This window comes from Gymnoscopelus braueri (genome assembly GCF_963280865.1).
Source record: "Gymnoscopelus braueri genome assembly, chromosome: 24".
In the NCBI taxonomy this organism is placed as follows: Eukaryota; Metazoa; Chordata; class Actinopteri; order Myctophiformes; family Myctophidae; genus Gymnoscopelus; species Gymnoscopelus braueri.
The window spans coordinates 33490016-33502520 of NC_137626.1; the positions used below are offsets into that span (position 1 = coordinate 33490016).

Here is a 12505-nt window from a genome sequence, read left to right on the forward strand (position 1 = left end):
TAGATGTTAGCTCTGTTTCTAGCTAAGAGTGGTTTAGAACAGTGGTTAAGCTTTTTGGTTGCGAGCTTGTACATCTGCTCTTAAAAAAATAAATAAAAATCATTAACAAATTCTGAAAGTGTTTGAAATAATTTAGCATTTTTTTTACACAAATATTCTCTTTTGGGGGTCCCCGGCAGAAAATATTTTCAGATGGGGGCTCCGCGGCCAAATAGCTATCATTTTGGGGGTCCTTGGCACGGAAAAGTTTGAGAACTACTGATTTAGATAGAAGGCGTTTTGTAGAATCGGCCTCAGGTATTAATGTGTTAAGGTGCCTGGGGGGTTACTCCCATTTCCTCATCATTTATAAGGATCTGGGGGGATTACAGTGAGTGAACCAGCGGAGCAGAGCAATCACGTGGTTTCTCCTCTGGATCGGGAGGAAGAGAGAGGTTGAGGTCGTTAATCCGTGCCTGAGAGGAGAAGGAGAAGGTAGTTAGAGATAGTAGAGAGACCAGACAAAGATGCAGGAATGGACGTTGGAAATGCAGTGGTAGGAAAGTAACTAAAGTGCATTTACTCTGTCTAGCACAGTGGTTCTCAAAGTGGGGTCCGAGGACCCCCCAGGGGTCCTTGGAGGGGTTTCCAGGGGGTCCCCAGCTAAATGAGTTAATATAGCATCACAATCATTTTAACCATTTAATTTTTCAATTCATTTTATATACGTTGGCTTTTCAAATGATAGCAGATCTACAAGCTCACAGCGCATCACTTCGTGCCACGCTGACAGCTTGTACATCTGCTATTTTTGGGGGAAAATGTTGAATCATTGTTTTTTTTTACATGAATCTTCTCTTCTGGGGGTCCCTGGCACAAAAGCTTTTCAGATGGGGGTTGGGTGGGGGGGGGGGGGGGGGGGAGTCCATGACCAAATACATATCAAATTGGGGGGTCCTTGACCTGAACAAGTTTGAGAAGCACCGTCACACCAGTGGTGGAAAAAGGACTCAAATGTTTTACTAAGTATCAATACTGCAATGTACTGTAGAAGTACTCTGTTACAAGTAAAAGTCCAGAATGAAAAAAAAACTTGAGTAAAAGTACAAAAGTATTGGTATCAAAATGTACTTAAAGTACCAAAAGTAAAAGTACAAAAATGTTTGAAAAATTGCCGATCTACAAGCTCACAACGCGTCGCGATGCGATGCGTTGTGAGCTTGTAGACCGGCTATTTTCGAACAGCCTATGTTTAAAACGAGGCTAAAGTGGTTAACGTATGTTTTATAATATAATAATAATGTATATCTGCAAAGTAACTAGTAACTCAAGTTTTCAAATAATTGTAGTGGAGTAAAAGTAAAAGCATAGACAATTGGAAATACTCCAGTAAAGTAGAAGTACCTCAAAATTGTACTTAAGTAAAGTAATTGAGTAAATGTACTTAGTTACTTTACACCACTGCGTTACACACAATGAGTACTTTAAAGTATATTTTGAGGCCAATACTTTTTTTTGTGTGTACCTTTCCGATCTGTGCAGATGGGGCGGATACGGCGGACGGCGGCCCGGCGGCGGGAGTTCCACATCCTGGCCATGGTGCTGACCACGGTGGTGTGCTACCTGCTGTGCTGGATGCCCTACGGCGTGGTGGCCATGATGGCCACCTTCGGCCGGCCGGGCCTGGTCACGCCCGTGGCCAGCGTGGTGCCCTCCATACTGGCCAAGAGCAGCACCGTCTTCAATCCGCTCATCTACATCCTCATGAACAAGCAGGTATGTATGGGTCTGTCTGGGTCAGAGGGAACTCCGGGGTGTTTCAAGTAATGTAACAGGTGGGTGGGGGGAAGAAGGCCACTGTGGGCAGTGGTGGAACGTGCTGTAAGTAAAGTGCATTTATGCACGGACTGTACTTGGCCCGTTCAATCCGGAACGCATCTGTGTCAGATGAGTCAGCTTTCTTTGGCTATTCAAAAATAGCAGATTTTCAAATTGGATCTCCGTCCATGGCAGGGAATGAGTTAAAGGCCGGTATACGCACTACACAACTTTGTATTGTCTTTCACCACGTACCATGTCAGACTATGCGATTATAGTGGAATAAATCCTTCCCGTTTCTTTGTCGGCAGCCTGGCTGCACTACAAGATCAATCGTCTCCGTGAAGTTACGCGAGATTGGGGACGTGGTCAAAAATAGTGCATTCTAGTGCATGGCTGCATGCATGTCATAGAATCATTCAGAGGCGCACTGCCAGGGCCAAGTGGATGATTTATTTATTTTGCGCTCTGAAACAGTATGCACATTTTGGAGAAAAAAAAATTGGAAGTAGAAAGCTGCAAGTATTGAACTCACATGACTATCAATTTTGCACAGTTGTAGCTTAATATTTGTATTTAAATTAGTAGGTAGGCTATTTTTGAAAAGAAAATACAATGCTCAAAATAATTAAGGGAACACTTTGATCCCTTAATTCTTTTGAGCAGTTTTTGATAGCAGTATGTACACAGTTCGTGAAAACTCAAAATACTTAGTGGATCAAAGTGTTCCCTACATTTCTTTGAGCAGTATAGTTTGGATTACTTGCGTTGCGATGGAGAAATCTCATCCAATATAAACATCTAGATGTCAATTGCCCATGTTACCTCGTACTGCCCGCTGTCCCTGTGATCCGGTCTATTTGAAGAAATAATCCAGCGTTTACTTTGAGGTGAGGACATGAAGAATGAATAGGCCTACGTTTTCAATCACAATTGTTTGGCTGAAGATCCATACTACATGTCATGTTATGGTTTAAACTTTAATGGGAGGGAGCTGGTCAGCTTTTTGCTCTGGGGTGACAGCCTAATTGATTTGACCTACATATTGCGCAGGGCACAGGAATGATGTAATTAATTATTTGGGAGCAGGTGTGTAAGATTCCAATAGTATAAACATTTAAATGGCTTTTATACACTCTTAATATTTACTCCTGCCTTAAAGGTATCATGACATTCATTTTCACTTTTTTTATTTTCAATGTTTTATTTGGGGTTTTATGACCTCAATTACACCCAAAAAACCTGAACTTAAAACATTCAGTGGATTTTCTGTGGTCTGGGGTTTTCTGAATAATTAGGCTGAAAAGTAATCTGAGCTTGGCCCTTCGACAGTGAGGTCACTGTCGAATAATCCCGCCCACTCTCCTCCTCGCCCCTCCCCTCCCCTCCCCTTTCCTTTGGGGGGGGCGGAGCAGAGGCGATGATTGACAGGCAAAATCCCTCACCAGCGACACCCGCAGGCAAATATTTCTTTTTTCATTGCAGTTGAAAAGGCTTTAGAAATGTGAGAGAAAAACACCTGCCATTGATCACTGGAATGGAATTTTCACTTAAAACTTTTTGTACACTTTTGAAGGACCAGGACAAAGACTTTGAATGTGGTGTAAAAGTGAATGTCATTAAACCTTTAAGATGTGGCATTATAAATGAATTACTTAATCATAATGATTTGGTAGGTTATGTAATAAAGTTTATAATATGAATGCCATGCACATTTTGCATGGGTTGTGCGCACTGGAGAGCGCAGCAGCACACTGGACTGGAGATTCTATGGTAATAATGGATCAAAGCAATGAAAGGGTCATAGGATATGTCACACTAGGCGAGAAAAAAAAAAATCAACACGTTTAATATTAATGACGTGTTGTCGTGGGCGTCACAGAGGCCGAATATTGGTCTTTTGATGTCACACTACAAGATGAAAAACTGCGGGCACGCGCACCCGACGTTCATAATCGCGCCCGACACGGGCTTAAAATAGTGTATGCGTACAGGCCTTAAAGGGATAGTTCACAAAAAATATATATATATTTATCTATTAGTCACCCAATGGAGACTTGAATTCATAAATATTTTTTTGTTTTTGTCGCATTCCTAAGCCAATAATTTGATGACCAACGGACCGGTAGGCAGCACTTCCGGTAGGAGACACAAAGGAGACTCTTTGCGTCTCCTACCGGAACCGCTGCCGGTCATCATTATTGGCCTAGGAATGCGACAAAAACAAAAAAATATCCATGAATTCAAGTCTCCATTGGGTGACTAATCAATAATAAAAAAAAACATTTTGGTGGTGAACTATCCCTTTAAGTACCATTTCTTTTTACATAATTGAGATCTTCTCCTATGGGGGTCCCTAGCACTTAATGTATCAATTTGGGGGTCCTTGATACGAGTTTGAGAACAACTGCAGTACTGAATATGACACAGAGCTGAATATTACCGTACACACAAAACTCAGTCAAACTCCACAGCTTACAAGCTAGTACTTTTTTATTATTAAGTCCAAGTAGAAAACAATGAACAAAGTTACAAATTCTATACAGAAAATGGAAACATTATCAGTGCAAATGAGTCTATAGAAAATAAACAGTAAAAAAAAGGGGGACAAGGGAGGCAAAAACAAGCAGTTTCTTGGAGTGCCTAAAGAAAGAAAGCCTGTGCTTAACGTGGCAGGCTTTCTACACGGTCAGGAACAATGACATTTATATTGCTGTCTTCTTGTGCGCGCGCTACAACTCAATACACATACATAACTCAATACACATACATAACTCAATACACATACATAACTCAATACACATACATAACTTACGTACGTATATTTATACATACATACCATACATACCATACATACATTCATGATAAGGACGCAGACTTGGCTCATTATTGTCTACAACAGTGGTTCTCAAGTTGGGGTCCGGGGACCCCAGGGGTCCTTGGGGGGGGGGGGGGGTTAATATAAGATCTGCTATTTTCACAAAATGAAAGATTCATGGCCAAATACATATTAATGTGGGGGTCCTTGACGTGAAAAAGTTCGAGAACCACTGCTTCACAACGCGCTGAAATGTATCACGGCCTAAAAGCATAGCGTTACGATTTTTGTTTACGTTATTTATGTATCGAGAGGCTTTTCCTGTCACTTGGAATATTCAAACACATCAAAAAAAAAAAAAAAAAAAAAGTAAACAAAGCGTTGTGCAGAAAAGCGTGCTTTTCCTGCAGACACATTGTACGTGTAATGTTTTTAGTGGAAGCATGGTGGTTAGCGTTCTGTACAAACACAAAAGCAGCAGCAGAGACGTCATTCATTCACACAGCATTGCATTTGGCACGAGACCCAAGTCCATTATCTCTGCCAGAGGCCAGTGGGCCTCCCAACACTATTAACCACTTAAACCCTCTATTATGGTTGACCGGAGTCCCTCAGGGAAGGCTTCTGCTGAAAAATAGCCGATCGACCAGCTCGCAACGCGTCGCAGCGCGACACGTTGCGAGCTTGTCGATCTGCTATTTTCCAGCGAAAGCTTTCCCCACAATACGGATTGTGGGGTTTTAAGGGGTTAATAGCTGCATTTCTTTGCTTTGGGGCAGAAACCCTGTATGTCTATATTTCAACTTTCAATGTTGTTGTTTTTTTCTTCTTCTAGCAGATCTGTAAGGTCAGAACGCGCTGCAACGCATTATCTGCCATTTTCGTCTATTAAAAAAAAAGAAAAATCTAAGTTAAAGTAGCTAAGTGTGTCTGTCGGTTTTATAAATATTGAACCAATGAAAAGTATTAACAATAACTTGTGACAAAATAAGAATCACATTGGATCCATTGGAAAACGGGTTTTTTTTTCTTCTGAAAAGTAACAGTTTTGGACATAAAGTTTCCACCCCACAGTGTCGATTTACCCAAATTGAAAGCCGGTATTTACACATTGCACCAATGTGCTGCCGTCAAATAAAAACCTCATATCTCCAAATTGTAAGCCTCTTATCTGCATTTGTTTTGCCCTACTTCGTCATACTACAGTGTCACACATATTTGGACATAATGACATTTCCATCCGACAGCAACGATATTTAGACTGAGAGTCCAGGAGAATGGCAGTATTTTATTATTATTATTCTTCACCATTTTATACAGTGGTTAGCAAATAAGTACATTTACTCAAGTGCCGTACTTGCTGGCACTATGTACCTTTCCTCTTCTACCCCAGATTTGTAACCCGGTTTCCTGTGCAAGTGCTGAAATGTTTACCGTTGAGCAAATAGAGCCGGCCTGCTTGCTCAGGGGATAAATTGAATCTTGACCATCAGGTCAAAATTCGTGTCAGATCCTGTGTCTAAGTGAGACATGACCTTTGACATGATCTAAATGTCTCAATAGAAGAGCAGGGAGACCAAATACAACCACCCCAATTGTATTATATTGTATTAACATAGTCTACCATACAGATTAGACACATTTTCATTTTCTTCATAAAAAAAAGTAGAGTTTTAAGGTACTTTTACTTTATGTGAGTATTTCCCCGTTTTTCAATACGTTAGGTCTACTTCTACTCCACTAGTCTACATCTCACAGGCAAATATTGTACGTTCTCCTCTTCTACAGTTATTCATTACGAGTTGCTTTGCAGATTTTGATTAAGTACTATTTTATAACTTCGGCATTTGAGTTATTTTACTTTGGTAAAAGTAAAGTATATTTTGATGTCAATACCTCAATACTTTTACTCAAGTGAAAGTCTGAATACAGGCCTTTTACTTGTAACAGAGTATGTATATGTTGTGATATTGATACTTTTACTTAACCCATTAAAACCGGGAAAGCATCTGTGTCATTTTAGATTTTAGCTATATAAATATAGCAACATATTATTTTTTCAGAGCTTGAACATTTTCTATTTATGAACATTTTTTTATTTTCTTTAGACATATCTTCTCTTCTGGAGGGAGGGGGGAGGGGGGGGGGGTCCCTGGCACACAAAACATTTTCAGATGGGGGGGGGTCCGCGGCCAAATATACATATCAATTTGGGGGTCCTTGTCAGAACATTCTTTTGAGAACTACCGATTTAGACTGTTTTTGTAAGCTGGGCAGAAGAAGCGCTGAATTCTCAGTGGTACTGACATATGGGGGGGGGGGGGGGGGGGTCTGATGATGATGGGGGGGGCATATTTTTATTAAGTGCTTGTTAGAAAGCCGTCAGTCTAGCGCTGCGGGTCACGGACCCCGAGGAGTTGATGCACAAGAAACAGAGCTGTCAATCTGGGGGGGAAGGTATACATGTGCTCGTGTCCAGAGGGAAGGTATCTCACTCACACACACACACACACACACACACACACACACACACACACACACACACACACACACACACACACACACACACACACACACACACACACACACACACACACACACACACACACACACACACACACACACACACACACACACACACACACGTGTCAGTTAGTGTGAGGGCACCAGGTTTTAACCACTTAAAACCCATATGGTTGAGCGGAGTCCCCCAGGGCTCTGTACTACTGTATTTTCAGTTTTCTGTTATTTGTGTGGGAAAGCCTTCTCTGAAAATGGCCGATCGACAAGCTTGTGAGCTTGAAATGTTTTACATGTCTTTCACATCTCTTAAAAATATATATATCTTTGAAAACATTGCACATCTACGAGCTCACAACAAAAAAATTTGAATAGTCAAATTGTAAAATAGGGGTAAAATGGTTAAACAGACTGTGATGCTATATTAACACGTTTTGCTGGGGGACCCCCTGGAACCCCTTCAAGGACCACTGCTGTACAGTAACCCTACTGTACAGCATGTACTGTTTGTCTACACAGTTACACTCTATCTGGGGTATTTAGACATATTATGCTTTGGGAAGGGTTAAGCCTAAACTATCAAAATGTAGCCAGAATACTAGCTTATTTGCAGGTTGTGACAATAGCCAGAATGGTGCCATCTTAAAATGAGCATGAGTGAGGACCAAACATATGAAGATACGGTTGAAAATGGGTGAATTTCTCCTTTAAGCTCCATTTGAAATATAGTGAAAATAGTCGATCTGAGCAACTTTCACTTGTAGTCGAGTCATATTTGACCAACAGTACATCTATACTGTGACTCAAGCACTGGGGTTGACTACATTGTCCACCACCGCTAAAGATACTGTACATTAAGTCCTGGTTCTTCCACCATCAGCTGCCATCGGAGACGTTCTGTTGGGTCATTAAGGTTCCCAAAACGGTGCTGATTGGGTCACAGACAAAGAGCAAAGAATGTTAACGGAGGAAGATATTGGGCTCGGACCCAGCGGTCAGCACCAAACAAGTGGAGTCACAAACAAGTGGCTTAGGGTCTTCAGACCCTATAACCCTAATTGTCACTATCATTCCTTTTGACACAACGCAACCCTCTGCACGTCATGAATAGAAAAGGTCAAGGTTAAGCATGTAAACTTAAAAAATCAATCCGCCACTTGTAATTCATGTCTGCACACGTCACGAGCTACAGCTACTAGAGAGGAAGGAAGGCGGCCTATTGACTTGAACAGAATTGACCCGGCTTGTTGATAATAGTTCACACTGATGAAGGCTGGATACGCTGAATCAATTTCCGTGATCTCGAGGCATAATGGAAGTTGTTTTTGTTTCGTTTTTTTCTGAGTGCAATCCTCTTCATTTTGATGTGAACTGTTTGTCAGGGCAACCCTTTCAGATGTGGTCAGTAACAGGCTCGTATAATCGCTGCCAACTTCCTCTTTTGACAACGTGATATAATCCCGACCTCCCTCGCCATGGCTGTGGCGATCCAAAGGAATCGTCCTGGAACTTTCACTTCCACGTAATGTTTTTTCTCCAAACGTTGCAAAAAGTACGTAATCTAACAAGCTCACTACAAGCTTGTAGATCGGAGAAGAAGAAATTTTTTTTTCTTTATTGTCGTCCCTTAACGTAAAACGTAAAACTTCACAGGTTTTCTTGAAAGTTTCAGTTATACAGAGGCGGGTTTCCGGGTTATAACCCTTCGTATTACACGGATCTTTGCCGTCGACGCAGCAGAACGCGCCGAGATCCAAAACGGAAATCGTCCAAAAAAAGACAGCCAACCAGATTTTTTTTTAAGAAAAACCCTCAGGGGTCGTCGGCTGAGCAGTCCACGGCACCGAAGCCGCGCAGGGTGACCTTCCCCTTCCTCTTGAGGTCGCGCTCGGGCGCAGCGCTCATCATGCGCTGCACCAGCAGCTTCTCGTAGAGCAGCGGGTGGTAGGCTCCCAGCGTGCACGCCGCGTCGTAGTAGTGCTCGTGGTAGTGGCACAGGTCCGTCTGACGCACCGACGGGATGTACTCGTACACGTCCACCTCCCTGCACAGAGACATCATCAGCAGGATGCCTGGGGTAGAAGAATCAGAACACACACAAACACAATTTTTAGGAAAGGCCATTTTATAATGTCATTTTAACTGATTAAGACCTGAGGCCGATTCTATACCTTCTAAATCAGTAGTTCTCATACTTTATTTAGTATATATACACATATATATATATATATGGCCGCGGACCCCCATCTGAAAATGTTTTGTGCCAGGGACCCCCAGGAGAGAAGATTAAGATTTGTGTTAAAATTATACATTTTTAAACATTTTCAATGTTTAAAAAAAAAAGATAAAAGATAGCAGATATACAAGCTCGCAGCGCGGAACGAAGTGACGCGCTGTGAGCTTGTATATCTGCTATTTTTTAATAGCCCAACGTATAAATTGATAAAGTGGTTAAAATGATTGTGAGGCTATTTTAACTACTTTAGCTGGGGACCCCCTGGAACCCTGTCAAAGACCCCTGGGGTCTTTATTAACCAAAATGTGGAATGCCCTACCAACAGCCATGAAACTTCTTGACTTCCCCATCCAAATTGAAAACGGACCTAAAAAACATGGCCGTCCTCAAAATATAATTGGATCATTTCATCCCCTACCAGCTTGCCCCCAGAGATGCAAACAACGCACTCCCTCGGCGAACTCCACGGAAGGAGTTATGATTATTTGATTAAAAGAAAAAGTAATACATAATTGATAGTTGCAGCGCTAACATGCTCACATACATGGATGAATTCAGTCTCCCACTGCCACGACACTTTATAGAATAAGTAAACCCCGGAAGCTGCCGGAAGGTCCAAATATTCACATTTCAGTGCAAGTTGCTGGATCCTAGAAAATATTTATATACCGTTGTTCTCCGGTGGAAACCTTGTATGTCCAAAAGTGTTCCTTTTTTTTATATATTTTCAAAGATAAAATTGTGAAAATAGCCGATCTACAAGCTCACAACGCCTCGCACCTGAGCTTGTGGAGCTGCTATTTTCACAACTTTTGTGCGACAACTCTTGGACGATTAAGTTAATTTACAACAAAACGTTAAAATGCTGAAATATGGAGCTACAAATTTCTCCCCGACAGCAACTGTTATATCGTAAACCTGCCAACTATACAACTGTCAAAAGTATGGCTTGTTTTGACATTTCCACGCTCGCCCCTGGCCAGCCGTCATGAATGCAAATGGACAGGCATGTACACTTAACCCATTAAGACCGCGGATAGCATCTGTGTGTAATTTTTAGATTCCATTGACTATTCAAAAATATATATATGAGCTTGTAGATCTGCTATTTTTTGAAAATCTTGAAAATGTGTGCAAATCTTTGAATATATGTATTTTTCAAAGCGAACATTTGTAACTCAAATCGTATTGCTTCTGAGGATTCTACAAATTTCAGTTTTTTGAAAAAAACATATTGTAATAATATCAGTGGTGCTCAAACTTTTTCATGTAAAGGACCTCCCAAAATGATATGTATTTGGCCGCGGACCCCCATCTGAAAATATTTCGCTCCAGGGACCCCCAGAAGCAAAGATTTGAGTTAAAAATATATATATTCAAAGATTTGCACACATTTTCACAATTTCCCCCCCCAAAAAATAGCTCATAGCTCATAGCTCATAGCGCGGCACTCGGTGCCGCGCTATGAGCTTGTGTATCTGCTATTTCTTTTTAGTAGCCCAAAGAAATGACACAGATGCGTTCCCGGTCTTAATGGGTTAAAATCAATCCACCACTTGCAATTCATGTCAGGTAACGAGCGGGCCTACCAGAGAAGGAAATGTGGCCTATTGACTTAAACAGGATTGATTTGGCGGCTTGTAATTGTTGCCACCTTCCTTCTTTTGAGGACGTGATAATTGTAGACCTGTAAAGGCAGTTGGTTCTCAAATATTTTCATGTCAAGGACCTCCCCCATATTAATATGTATTCGGCCCACAGACCATCTGAAAATATTTTGGGCCTGGGATCCCCATACAAGATTTGGGTTGTTAAATTGTAAAAAAAAATATATTCAAAAATTGAATAGATTTTGATGCTATGTTAACACATTTTGCTGGCGTAAAAGTAAAAATACCAAAACATTGTAGTACAGTACTCAAGTTCATGTACTTAGTAGTTCACCAAAATGACTTATATGTTCTATCAATTATTATTCTTCAATCCCATGAAGCCTTGATGTGAGTAATTGATTGAAAATAAGTCATTTTTTGGGGGTGAACTACTCCTTTAAGTTACTGAGAGTCAACCAGCATGCTTGGGAGAGTTTTGCTCTGTCCTTGAAATGAGTACTGTTACATTTAGAAGGCAACTAAAGACACACGTATGACCAGGAGGACAATAATAAGCTACTGAATGACTCTCCTCCCTTTATTCACAAAGCTTGCAGACTATTCAATTCATTCCTCTGTATGTCATGGTGGTCACAGGCAGGGCTGAATTTGCTTAGGTATTAAAAGTCATTAAATTGTCTTTTCAGACATGTGCAGAAACCCTATACACTTATACTGTATGTTGGTTTGTTTACTGTTGAGTGAGAAAACCCCCCTGGACCCCCACTGCTCTATATAACCCACTGAAGTCTTCCTATGCAGCGCGTCTGTCTCTCTGGCAAATGATTGCTCTCCACAGTACGTGTGGGAAGCTGACCTCCCCCCTTATATTATATATGTGAATATAATGAACAAACAACAGATGTCACAATGGCTCGATCTGCGGCAGACATAATGAAATATACGGATGATCTTACATCTACAGATGTGCTGGTATTCATAGCCGCAGTGCTGCCGGTTAATAATTATTATCATGTTGCATAATCTGTCTAATTGTGCAGGTGTCTGGAAGGAAACATTTTTAATTGTATGTAAAAACGAAAATACAGTAGTGGAAAGTACCTAACTTCATTTACTCAAGTAATGTACTCAAGTACAGTTTTGAGGTGCTTTTTACTTTCACTAGTATCATCTCAGAGGTAAATATTATAATTTTACTCCACTGCAATTACTGGACTTTATAGATTATTATTATTATTATTACAAAACATACATTAACAACCTAAGCTCTGTTATATTTTGTCTATTAAAAAAAAAAGCCGATCTACAAGCTCACAGTGAGCTTGTAGATCAGCTATTTTCATTATTCTAAATGTCTTTCAAAGTATAAATAAAAAATAATAGCTGTGCCTGATAACGCTGTCTAGATCAATGAACAAACCACAGCCATTGTAGTTGTATTGTGCAATAACTCTAAATGTTTAGCCGCCCATACTGTTCAGACGCTAAACCGTCTCACCGTGTGTGTGTGTGTGTGTGTGT

At 40.9% G+C, this 12505-nt stretch overlaps 1 protein-coding gene across 1 annotated transcript in view; it reads right to left on the reverse strand.

Annotated features, from left to right (window-relative positions):
• Positions 1 to 6975: 6975 nt before the first annotated feature.
• LOC308080132 (beta-galactoside alpha-2,6-sialyltransferase 2-like) overlaps positions 6976 to 12505 on the reverse strand; it is a 105980-nt gene continuing 100450 nt past the window's right edge. Inside the window, exon 8 of the mRNA XM_080421892.1 lies at positions 6976 to 9207. Within this exon, the coding sequence (XP_080278018.1) occupies positions 8948 to 9207 (260 nt within the window). The 3' untranslated portion in view covers positions 6976 to 8947. The remainder of the gene's footprint in view (positions 9208 to 12505) is intronic.